General features: G+C 52.8%; 1 protein-coding gene across 1 annotated transcript in view; it reads right to left on the reverse strand.

Annotated features, from left to right (window-relative positions):
• SH3GL1 (SH3 domain containing GRB2 like 1, endophilin A2) overlaps positions 1 to 10,809 on the reverse strand; it is a 32,228-nt gene extending 21,419 nt beyond the window's left edge. The window contains exon 1 of the mRNA XM_082836931.1: positions 10,602 to 10,809. Coding sequence (XP_082693057.1) covers positions 10,602 to 10,646 — 45 coding nt within the window. The 5' untranslated portion in view covers positions 10,647 to 10,809. The remainder of the gene's footprint in view (positions 1 to 10,601) is intronic.
• Positions 10,810 to 13,123: the final 2,314 nt, after the last annotated feature.

Consider the following 13,123-nt stretch of genomic DNA (forward strand, 5'->3'; position numbering starts at 1 on the left):
AAGAGCAGGCCAAAAAAGCTGCCATGTGACACCATTTTTAAGAGGTGTAAACTTGCAAAACAAAGCTGCAGACTTTTTAGCGGTAGATTCGTGTGCAGTGATGTATCGGGGAGGGGCCCTCGACTCTAACTGTGCTGCTCGTGTTTACTCAAGCTCTTGTGGGCGCTTGGCTAACGGCTGGCCATTCTTCACCTCTCTCTCTACAGATGAGACATTTTAACACAAACTCAAGTGCCTGAAAAGGGACGTGCCCTTTACGACACACTGGCACTGCCTGGTGCGGGGAACTAGCTGAGTGCAAACTCCCCTAGACGGCGGTGGACTCTCCTCCAGGCTCTGCTGAGAGCTGAGAGGACGCCTGGACTGAGACCGGGCAAAAGGTCCTCCTCCCCACTCCCCGGAACCAGCACACCCGGACTCCCGGGTCCGCAATGCGCCCCCATCTGCACAACTTCCCACAGAAGCCTCCCAATCCTGACAGTCTGGAGGCGGCAGAGGGACTTGGCCGACCGGTGCCTCCTGCCCACCCTGGGCCGAGGCCAAGGGCATGGGATACTCTGAAGCAAAGCGGAGAGAGTGCTCAGCTACCCTTGAGTCCACTGGCGGGAAAGGAATGGTGATGTGGAACTTCCAAGAGAGCCCAGGAGAAACACCTAAGGCTTCTCAGCCGTGAAGTAAACGCATCAAGCCTGGGGGCAAAAGACGAACCTCAGAGCCAACCTCTGAGGGCAGCACACACAACTGTACTGGGGCAATCAGTGGGGAGCTGCAGCAGCTCCAAGACTCCTCAAGGGTGAAATGCTGACTTGGCGGGACAGCAAGGATTCTCAACCTTGGAGGAAACACCCCAGGGAGAGGAGATGAAGGACAACCCTAGGCCAGGAGGTTAGGGTTAGGGGACGGAGAAATCCCGCCCTTGTCCCCGTGCGCTCGCCGCCCTCTTCTGGACAAAGGCTGACCCTGAAGGGCCAGGGCTGCCCGCCCGACTTCAGACAATCACGGCTCTGATGACCTGAGGCCATCAAGCTGATGGACACCTGCCTGCCTGCCCAGAGGCAGCCGAGGGGCCTCATCCTGGGGAGGCAGCTGGCAGAAGATGAGGAGGGGACCTCGGGAGTGATAAAGTTCCCAGTTTCCTTCCCCAGGGGCGTCCTAAGTCTCCTCTCACTCCTGGGGCTGAGACCCAAAACGACAGAGGAAAAACCATCAGTCAGCTGCTCCACTTTAGAGAAAGTGGGACTGGATTGAGGTGTGCTGGCCAAAGACATCTGAATTATCGGCCAAGGTGGTGTCGGGGGACTAAACACACAGACTAAACGGTGCCACTTACTGTCGGGCCTCTCCCCAGACACTTGGGAAATGCACCCTCACCCCAAAGCTCTCTCTTCTGAGCCTTAATTCAAGTCTGCAGGATTTCCTGGCTCCACGGGGAGACGATGAGGGGCAGGGGAGGGGGTGACAAGAGAAGAGGTAACCCAGGGACAAGTGAGAAAGTTATTCCCACCGCGACGCTCTTTCAGTACCCCTCATTCTGGCAAGGAAAAACTTTCCAGTGGGCACTTTTTTTTTTTTAATTTTTTTTTTGGCTTTTTATTTTTTGGCCGTGCCACGTGGCATGTGGAATCTTAGTTCCCTGAGCAGGGATCGAACCCATGCCCCCCTTCAGTGAAAGTGCAGAGTCATAACCACTGGACTGCCAAGAAGTCCCTCGTGGGCACTTATTGTTTCAGCGACTCTTTAATAAGAGGGACCAGGGCTTCTCTGGTGGCGCAGTGGTTGAGAGTCCGCCTGCCGATGCAGGGGATATGAGTTCGTGCCCCAGTCCGGGAAGATCCCACATACCATGGAGCAGCTGGGCCCGTGAGCCATGGCCGCTGGGCCTGCACGTCCAGAGCCTGTGCTCCGCAACGGGAGCGGCCACAGCAGTGAGAGGCCTGTGTACCGCAAAAAAAAAAAAAAAAAAAGAGGGACCAGACCCCAGCCTCCGAGGTAAGGAATCCAGGAGGAATCAACTACACTGCTTTGTTTCTGTATCTTGTGATCCAGTTACTATGACTTAGAGTAAGAAATAACATCAAGATCCCTTTTAAAATAAATTTAAAAAGTGAGTCTATTTGAAAGTCAAGTTAACTAATTGATTCAAGTCACAGGCTAGGTGGTTGGTTCCAGGTATTTACTGCAGGCCCAGGAGTTGGTGTGATGGACACAGCACCTCGGGGAAGGTGGCGGGGCTCCCTGGGCCCCAGGGTGTGGACAGGGAAAGTTAGGGCCCGCAGGTGAGGAGGCTGGCCTCAGGTGCACTGGGCCTACTAGCTTGTTGCATTTCCAGTACCAGCCAGACGGGCAGGGACCACCATCTAGAGGGTGGCTGGGAGTGCCATGACTGGGGACAAAGATCTGGAGGACAGGCGCACGAGCAGTGGCAGGTGCCAGGGAGGTCCCTCAGGTCCTGGAGGGAGAAGGCCCAGAGGCAGGGTGGCAAGCCCACAGGGGGAACCAACGGGGCAAAGCGGAGGAGGGGGTGAGAGAGCTGGCCAGCTGACTCAGGACACAGGAGAAGCAGCAGAAGGGTGGCCAGGTGTGGAAGCCAGGGAGGGGCTGCACACAGGACCCGGGCTAACGCCGGTCAAGTCTAAGAGGTCAGAAGTCCAGGGGCAGAGAGCAGGCTTCTGAGGCCAGAGTGGTGGGGCCTGGGGAAAGTGGAGCCAGGGAACTCCTTTTCCCAGCAGGCTGGGCACCTCCAGTTAAGTTCAGGCCTGGTTGCGGGGTTGAAATGACAGAGACTGCCCGTGACACAGGTTGGGCCGCTCTGGTCCAGTCAAGCACCGGTCCCTCGGCCTGGAGCCCTCAAGACAGGTCCTAAGCCAAAAGGAACAACCTCTGAGCTTTGATTTCTTATTCTTTAAACCAGTCGGACCTGTTCCTGACCGAGGCCTCCACGGCCTTGCCAGCCACCTGGCTTCGCATGGGCACCGCCACTGGCACTGGACAGCCCCATTCCCGCTCTGAGAAGGAGTCCACCATTTCTGACTACTTGGCCAGCAAGCCACTACCCGTGGGGACCCGGGCCTGTCACCAGCCGCCAGGCAAGCCTGCTCCCTCAGGAGCTCACACCCAATGAGAAGAAAAGCACACTGGGTGTGAGGATGTGCTGGGTGTGTGGCACGTGGGCAGGAGACCACCAGGGAGGGTGGAGAAATATTTTTGGGAGGGGGACCCAGGAGATGGCAAGGATACAGGAAGATACACGCAGGGCTCTGAGGGCAAACAGGAAGTGGACAGGGAGACCTGGGCTGGGGTGGGGAAGGAGGAGGGAAGGTATGAGCCTGAGCAGACCTGTTGGACTGGGGCGTGCTGGCTGCGAGGGGGAGGGTGGGATTGAAAGCCACGACCAGGGCGGGGGCTCCGGAAGGTTCTGAATGCCAGGTTGGAGCTGGAACCGCACCCCAGGTCGGCGGGGGACGCTCCCCTCAGCAGACCCCAGCCCTGTCTTCTCTAGGTGCGCCCACACGGCCGCCCCGCTTTTGCGCTCTCATGACCTACGATGTGGGGCAAACTCCGTCCAGCTAACCTTTACTGAGTTCCTGGGACAGCGACCCACTGTCCTCCTCACCGCCCACCCCCTCCCGGGGGGCAGCTCATGTCACTGGGCCGTGACAGCCCGGGCGGGCGTGGTACCGCTGCAGGGGTTTAATGCCCAGGTGTGGAAATCTGAGCATCCAGGCAGCGGCTCTTCCCAGGGCGGCCACGGCTGATGCTGAGTCAGGTCCTTCAGAGGAAATCGCACATCTATTTTCCTGCTGTGGTTGGGAGTCTCCGCGTGACCCCCCTCTCGGGCCCAGTCAGCAGGTTTTTCTAGGAGCTGAGTGGAAAAGGAAGACGAGGCCATCCTCTGAGAGCCTGAGTTTGTGGAGCCCTGGTTACTGCTTAACAGGAAATGAGCAGAATTGGACCCAAACTGCAGTGCTCGAGAGAAGTAGCTGCAAATCCAGCCCTGGGGAGAGGGGCGGGGAGAGAAAAAGTTTGGGTGGGGGGGTGGGGAAGAGAAAGAAGGAGAAGAGGAGGAGGAAGGAGGGGGGTGCAGAGAGGAGGGGAGAAGAGAGGAACCGGCTGCTCCACAGTCTGATACACCCTTCCTCAGCTTTCCAGGGACAGCTTTAAAAGAGAACCAGAAAAAATTGCCCCTGACACTTCCCCAGGCACTTAAAAGCCAGGAGGGTTTGAGCACAGGGGGTAAAGATGCCTCAATAGGCCTGCTCACCCCTCCAGTGGCTGGAAGGCTCCAGCATCAAACCCTCCTTAAACCTCAGAAACCTCACCCCACCCCCCGCCGTGACCTCGAAAACCAGAAATAGAAGACAATCTGACTTTCCTCTGCCACTCCGCGGCCCACGGCAGCCCTGCAGTGTCAAAATGTGCAGATGCCTCTGAAATCCTACGGAAGAAGTTGGCTGCACGCCCCAAATTAAAAACTAACTTTCCCCAGATTGGATCCGTTTTAAAATACTGGCAACAAAGTGGAGAGGGCTGAGACAGAGGCCAGGGCAGAGCTAACTGTGGCCCACATCCCAGGGTCAAAGGCCATGGGACACGCACACCAGAGGCAAATGGCAGGCCTGAGGGGCCCGGTCAAAGCCTGTCAGTTTGTCCTCTGAGGAAAGAAGCAAAGCGATGCTCAGATGGACACTTGACGGGCGGGCGGAGAGCTCAGGCCCCCAAAGGCACTAAGCGCTTGCTTGGATGTTGGCTCCGGAGGGAGGCTGGGTGGATGGGTGGTGGGTGGGTAAATAGCACCATTTCCTTACTTCACTTGCTAAGTCAGTGACAGTTCTGGGGTCGCAAAACTGTGACAGCCTCCAATTTCTGAAACCAAACAGAGGCTGTTATTAAGTGGCACACGGAATATAATTAAGTATCCTACAGCTTTGCCTCAAAACATACCCAGATAAGCAGGGCGATTAGCTCCCACGGGCCCTCTTTGATAAATTGCTCTTTACTACACACAGGATTCTGAGTCAGAGGTGAACTTCAGGTCTGATGTACCGCAGTCACGGGCAGCAGAAACAGAATATGATGACCCCTTGGTCCTGGTATGTTAATAACAAGAGTATGCAGGATGCTGCTTGGTTACAGGGCGCCTCCCTGATTGCAAACAGCGGGTCCTGCCCAGGAGGTCGGGTTAACCTGGTTTTACAGAGAGGCCTGGGAAGTGGTGGAGTTTAAAGAGGCCCCTTGGCTCCCTTCGGGAAGGGCAGTCTCAAATCTCTTCTGTAACTCCACAGTGCAGCCTAAAACACAGGGCTGGTTACTCCACCCAGCAAGCTGGGGACGGAATACTGATGGAGCAGGACAGGATCATCTCTGTCCAAGGTCCCACAGGGACACCGCTAGGTCAAGGGTCTTCCTACAAAATGAGTCAGCAGAGTGGCTTCCTGTAAGAGTGGACTTAACCCAGTTCCCATCGCACGTGGACATGGCAATGGCCAAAGGCCCTTCCCAGGTCTGCTGTCCCGAGGCAGAAGGTCTTCCGGAGGTTAGCCTGCAGCTGCTCAGCTCAAGGGTCTGGGCCAGGGACCACCCCCACCCCCAGACCTCGCCTGACACCTGTCGCTCCCGGCTCACAGGTTCCACACTTTGATTCGTGCTGAGACTAAGGGGTTACAAATTCCAGATTTTTGTATCCCAAGATCGCTCCATGTCCACTACTTAGCAGGCCAAGAACTTTACTGGGAAATCAAAAGCATGATCCCATAAAATGAAGTTTAAAAAATAGGTCAGAGGGACTTCCCTGGTGGTCCAGTGGTAAAGAATTCTTCTTCCAATGCAGGGGACACAGGTTCGATCCCTGGTCGGGGAACTAAGACATGCCACGGGACAACCAAGCCCGTGCACCAGAACTACTTAGCTCACGTGCTTCAGTGAGAGAGCCGGCGTGCCGCAACTACAGAGCCCACGTGCTCTGGAGCCCTCGTGCCACAACTAGAGGGAGAAAGCCCACATGCCACAACTAGAGAGGAGCCCGCGCCGCAGTGGAAGATCCTGCACGCCTCAACGAAGACCCCGTGTGCCACAACTAAAACCTGATGCAGCCAAAAAAAAAAAAAGGTCAGAGCAGGCAGTATCTGGGGACATCGGACATTCCCCCGGCTACTGCTTACTCCAACACGTTGGGGTCCTGGGCCCCCCGTCATACCCCCACCCCATGCCTTTCCCAGGAAGCTCGATCTTTCCTCCTAGACACAAACCCGGAGCCTAGCGAGTATCCAACAAATGTCAAAGCTACGGGATATGACGGTCATGAATTTCCCTCCTAGCTCGGACGGAACCAATCTTTCAGTTTAAACTCTCTCCCTCCTTTCAGGCAAAAAAAAAAAAAAAAAATCAGGCCAGCATTCCAGGCAACTGCCAGATCTATCCCTAGTTACACTCTCAAATCTCCACACAGCCCAGCCGCAAGAATTATCAGGAAACCAGTTAGAAGGTTAGGCCTGGAAATTAATGTCACCCAAACACACCACAATGACAAGTGAACTTCTGAGCCTAGATCTCACTACTGGGTTCCTCTACCCACCTCAGTTCCTCAGAAAGGCTCATAAAAGCATCTCCCTGGACTCTAGGTGTGCATGAGTACCAGAGGGCTATTGAGTGGCATTACACAGCGAGGCCAGAGGGGACCAAAACCACGGGCCTGAGACAGACGCCCATTTCTTTGGCTGCTTCACTCCATACATTCAACTTTCCTCAGCTCAGGTGACCAGTTCCTATTAAGAAGTAAAAACCCACAAACTTCCCGCTCAAGCTCAAACCGATTTTATCTGAGACCTGAAAGTTTTCACCAGGGATGAACTGGTGTGGAATTTGCCAGTATACTGCCAGACACTGGGACCTGGTTTGTTACCAGTGTCACCAAGGAGGTAGAAACTTTTCATTAACATCACAGCCTCACCTTCGAGAAACCCAGCTTCTCTATTCCCAGCTCTCTCTCACACATCCACCTGGCTTCTATTTCTCAATTTAGAAATGATGCTCTTACAAGCCTTGGAAATCAAGAACCCGTTTCAAAGTAGGGTTTCTTGCTACAGAAACGTTGGTGCTTCTCTTATGCATGGCCAGATAATTCTTTGTCGTGTAGAAGACTGTCCTGTATGTTGTAGGATGCTTAACAACCATCCCCAGCCATTACCTACTCGGTGCCAGTAGCACCCTCTCCCCAAGGCGTGCCACTGTCTCGGACGTTGCCAAATGTCCCTTGGGTGGTGCACAGGGTGGGAGAGGGGAGGGTTAGTTGCCCCTAATTGAGAGGCACCAATGCAAGCTTGTACCTTCTTAAAAATGCCAGATGCCAGAAAACACTCTGGGGTTTTCCTGAGGACTTGGGAGGGAAAGACTTGGTGTCTGGATGCTGAATTTTACGCACGTGTCCATCTGCGTATATGTGGTTATCTGCATTTCGAGAATTAGAAAAAGCAGGCAGCTGCCAGAAGAATGCCCAGGAAGGATTTTTTGTTGTTCTTCTGTTTGGGTAAAATTATCCTCACTTTTTTCAAACCATAAAACAGTGTTTCTCAACCTCAGCACAGTTGACGTCAGAGCCAGGTGACTCTTGGTTGTGCAGGGCCGCCCAGTGCGCTGTAATATAATTAATTACCACCGTGTTGTGACAACCCAAGATGCCTCCAGACATTGCCAATGTCCTCTGGAGGGTAGAACTGGCCCTGGTTGAGAACTACTGTCCTACAGGAAGACAAATGCCCCCAAATCCTTTTGTGTAAAAAGGGGACAGTGTTTATTTACCCTTAGGCCAGATAAGTGAGACCAATTGAGACCGACTGGTTTAAAGAATATCACCTGTTCACGCAGTGAAAACTCAATATATATTATTATGACTTAACAAGAATGTTACCTGACACAGACGACCCTACTTGAAAGAGGTGTTCATAAGATCAAGAAAAGAAACACAGGGCTTCCCTGATGGCAGAGCAGTTAAGAATCCGCCTGCCAATGCAGGGAACACGGATTCGAGCCCTGGTCCGGGAAGATTCCACATACCACAGAGCAACTAAGCCCTTGTGCCACAACTACTGATCCTACACTCTAGAGCCCGTGAGCCTCAACTACTGAGGCCCGCATGCCTAGAGCCCGTGCTCCGCAACAAGAGAAGCCACCGCAATGAGAAGCCTGTGCACTGCAAACTAAGAGTAGCCCCCGCTCACCGCAACTAGAGAGCCCACGCACAGCAACGAAGACCCAACGCAGCCACATAAATAAATAAATAAATTTATATATTAAAAAAAAAGTAAAGTAATACACAAAGAGGTGGACACATCCAGATAAACAGCAGAGGTCTATGGAAACTATTGCAGAAGGGAATGGAACACAGCCAGGGTGATTCTTGAGAGGACAACTCAACATGGAATCGGTCAGGAGGCCAAGACGACAGCTCTCAGAGGAGGACGTGTCGCAGCAATTCTTTGGGACTGGGCCTCAGAATATCGAGATAATAAATTGATCCGCACCACCAGCTTGCACTGCTCTGAGCTTTCCAGATTTCCAAGCACTCCCCACAGATCTGAATGCAGGCCAACCTTCTTTCCCTGAGAGGAAAGGCTCCGGTGGATGGCCTGAGGCCCAGCTAGTTCCTCCGGCACAGCGTATCTGCTGGGGACAGCATGGGCCACCAGCCCGGGCCCTCATGGCTGGGGGCGGGGCGTGGAGGGCTTCCAGAGACCTGTCTATATGAAGGAACAAAGTGGCCCAGGAATTCTTCCGAGACCCACAGTTCCTGCTAGAGGGGCTACATCAGGGCCCAAGATAGTGAGCAGCCCTCCAAGGTGCTCTGGTCAAGTGTGCGGGGGTGGGGTCTGAGGCCTGCTGGGCAAGGTCTAACCCAGGGCCAGCTCACTTAATTCCATCCTGCTGGGGCAAAGGGCTGTACTCTCAGCAACAATCCTAGAATCCCTCTGGATTAAACCTCTCTTCCTCCAGGGTTTGGCCTGGAGTCTAGAGATAGACCCCAAATATCTTTAGCCCTAGACAACTACTAGGGTCATTAGTTCTCCCCCTCAAAGGGCAAAAGGTCCCAGCTGTGTATTACTGGGGACTCATCTCTCTTCCCTCCCACTGGACCTCTCCAAATTGTGGGCAGAGTCTGGTTTGCCAGCACGGGCCAAACAACTCCTATGACTGTTGCTCGCTCCTTCCTGGAGTCTATCCACACAAACTCCAGATCTAAGGTTCTCATAGGATCAAGGGATCTGGGACTTCTTGGATCTGAAATTATAAACTGAATTTTGCATTCGCCCAGTTTTCTGAAGAGTGGATGCACTCAGCTTTCACCAGACTCGTGAGCAATGGGGCCTGACACAGCACCGTTGGGAGGGGGAGACTTGGTGTCTGGATGCTTGGACATGTCTGGATGTTTTGGAAAGGTGACTTTCCAAAACACCTATTCTATCTGTCAAAGTAGAACACTTATATTCTTGGATTCTGCATTCCACTTCTGGGAACTTATCCTTTAAATCCAATCCCACCTGTGAGCAGAGATATTCACTGGCTATTCACGATAGTATCATTTGCAGCAGAAAACTACTGGAAACAACCTAAACGTCCATCGATGGGACAACTAATTAAATAAATTATGACAGACTTCATGGAATGGAATGCCACATACCCATTAAAAAGATACAAGAGGCTCTAGGAGTAGCTCTGGGGGAGGGGGAAGGGAGAGGGGTTTTCCCCTAAGGACATTTAGCAGCATCCGGAGACATCCGTGGTCGGTGGGGGAGCTCCTGGTATCGACTGGGTAGGGGCCAGGGATGCTGCTCAACGCCCCACAGTGCCCAGGAGGGCCACCACAACAGAGAATGACCCAAGGTGAGAATTCTGGCTCTAGTGCGATCTCCGAGACACATTTAATGAAAAACATCAACTACACGGTTCTGTGTAGACGATGTTACCGCTATGTGTGTGTTTTTAAAGGAGAGGCATACCCTTCTCTTTGGTAATTGGTGACAGTCCCTGTCTCTGGAGAGAGGGACTGGATGCCTGAGGGACTGAAGTGGGAAACTGACTTTTCACTCTACCCGTTCAACTTTGTACCGGGCCCACTGAAAAGGTTTTTTCGTTTGTTATCTTTAAAAAAAAAAAAAAAGAAAAAAAGAAAAAAAAGAATTGTTCTAGACATAAAATTTCCCTGACCCTGGGTTCTCTAGCAAGAGTCCTGTGTCGACAAGCTCGGGACTGCTTCTTCCCCTTCCCTCCCTGCCCCCCCCACAGCGCCCCCCCCCCGCCCGCCCGCCCTTTCAGAGGGAAGGACGGGAGGAGAGGGGTCCACGTCCGGGGCCAACCTCTGGGTGCACCTCCGCGCCTCTAAAGCGTCTGCCCACCCGTCTCGAAGAGACTGGAGCCCACATGGCGGGGAGGGTCTGGGCCACCTCGCACGCAGACCCCCGCCCCTCCTAGGCTGTCCCCACCCGGCAGGGGACGAGTGCCAACGCCGCCCCCTCAGTACCCACGGCTCCCTCCCGAGTCAGGGCCTGGCCGGGACCCCCTCCAAGCATCCTGGGGCCCGGAGCTCGCCCCCCGCCTCGGCCTCCGCTCACCTGGCTCGCCTTGTAGAACTGCTTCTTCAGCCCCGCTACCGACATGCTGCCTCCCGCCGTCGGGCCTCCCGCGCGGACTCAGCGAACCGGAGGGACCGCGCAAGCGACAGGCTTCCGGGCGCCGCCAAACCCCGCGCGCCTCAGCGGGCCCCTACGGCACCGCCTCCGCCGCCCTCCAGCCAGCTCCGCGCCCGCCCCGGCGCCGCCTCAGCCCCTCGCGCGCCCGCGCGGCCAGGATATTACATGGCAACCACACACTTCCGGTGCCGGCCTCCGCCGCGCGCACGCGCGCCCCCCCCCCACGGCCCCGTCTACGCACGCGCTCCCCCTGCCGGCCAGGGAGCGCACGCGCACTCCGCCTGCGGATGGAGAGGCCGCCTAGCCCAGTGAGTGGACCGGGGAGAACCTAGAGGGGCTGTGGCGGCTGCAGCGACCCCTCGAGTCCCGGAGGTGGGCCTGATGTCTTAGGAAAGGCGCTTAACACCTTTTTGCAGAGATTGGGGAGGCGAAGGGGCAGGTAGAACTCCAGAGGCTGGGTTTACAAATCTTCGGATACCTGTTCGGTAATCTCAGCTATACCCAATTCTTCTGTGGTCTTCCACCACCATCTCGTTCGGCCCCGTGTTCGTCCATTCAGTTGCCCAAGTCAGACATCAGGCTATCACTTATAACTCCTTTCCACTGCCCCAACTGTCTTCTGCCCTGATCAGACCATTCCACCACCCTCCTCTCTGGTGTGCCCACCTTCAGGTTCTCCCCTCCAATTCATCTTCTACAAGACAGCCAGAATGATGCTTCTATAACACAATTCAGATCACATCAGTCCCCTGTTTAAAGTCCATCTACTGGCCTTAGCATACTCTCCCAATTTCTTAACATGGGCTACAAAGCTTGTATAATTTGACCCCATCACCTTGTCTAACTTCGGCTCTCTTCGTCTTCTATAACTCATGGTCCCTGTTGCCTATGGATTTTGCTAACATTATTCCTCTCATGCACATTCTTCCCCAATCTTTCCCCTGTCCCTTGTGCATAAAAAATAACTCTATTTGGAATGTCACCTCCTCCAGGAAGCCTTCCCAGATTGATACATGTTTACCGATATTGATTTTTTCATCAATTCTTATTTTTATTGAATGAATTGGAAATTAATAATGAATCGAAATGAGTAAATGAGTCCAAAAAAAACAGGGTGGGGGCCAGTTGCACAATGGATAACGTGTCTGACTACCGATCAGAAAAAGAACAATAACGTGACTAGAGCTAAAGTGCTTGCAACTTCAGTGCTGAAATATCTGACAGAGTTGAGCGATTTTGTAAAGCAGAGGATTGCTGGAAGTTTACAGGTGCCTCAACAGAAGGACTAGATCAGAGGATTGCTTTAGAATACGCATGCCCCAACGTCTTTCCCCAAGATCCTGATGGGGCTATTATGAATAGTTTGAAAAACCTCCCGTGTGATTCTGATGGGCACCCTGAATGGTAATCCACTGGTCTAAATCATTTCAGATGCCAGAATGTCAGAGAAGGAAGGGAAAACATCCTAATGGTTCAGATGAGGAAACTGAGGCCTTGAGTAAGACATGACTTGCCCAAAGCGATGTCCTCAAATTTCCTATTTTCCACATTATTTCCAACCAATTCTACTGATTTAATTATCCAATCTACAGGATAAATAGAATTCCAAAATTGGGCTAAATTTCACTCTTCTCTCCTCACTTCTGCTCTGCTTGAGAGGTTAAATTAGTGCTGAAGAAAACTTGTCCTAAGGCTTGCAGGCTGACTCTGAAGGTTTCTGTTCCGTGTGAGGCTTTTAACTTACATGATCACACAGTTCAATTAAATGATATTTATGTATTCACTCAAATATTTATTGGGTACCTACTAATGGTTGTCCTGGGTAGGTCTTGGGGATACTGTGATAAACGATTCCTGCCCTCATGGAGCTAATGACAAAAACAGAAATGAATTCATTAACCAATAACACGCTAATAAATAAACACAAGCTGTAATTGCTCCAAGAAAAAGAACAGTGTTGTTGCAGGAACTTCATCTTGTTGGGGGATGGGGAGGAAAGGCTCCTCTGGGGTTTCAATCTAAGATCTGAAAGTTAGGTAGAAATCAACCAGGAAAAGAGCTGCGGAAAGAGTGTTCCAGGCGAGGAAACAGCATGTGCAAAACCCTGAGGATTAAACCAGAAATATCCATTTCATTCATTCCCTCTGAATATATTTACTGCCTCTCAAATGCTTCTGAAGCGATGCCCAGAGTTTATTTAATTTTATTTTTATTGTTAATATAAAAATAATTTATAATTTTAAATTGCTGTGGCTGTATTCGGCCTACGTCCCATTAGGATAAAAAAAACTTTAGTCTTCAGCTCAATTGCAGCTTCAGGTTGTCACCGGCGCCCTACGTAAAGCGTTTCGTCATGACGTAGAGCCTGACCCTCCCTCCTCCCAGAGACGTATCCCACGAGCTCAGCCAATCACAGTGTCTGGCTCTCAACTTGACACCACCCA

This window comes from Leucopleurus acutus, assembly GCF_964270905.1.
Source record: "Leucopleurus acutus genome assembly, chromosome: 3".
In the NCBI taxonomy this organism is placed as follows: Eukaryota; Metazoa; Chordata; class Mammalia; order Artiodactyla; family Delphinidae; genus Leucopleurus; species Leucopleurus acutus.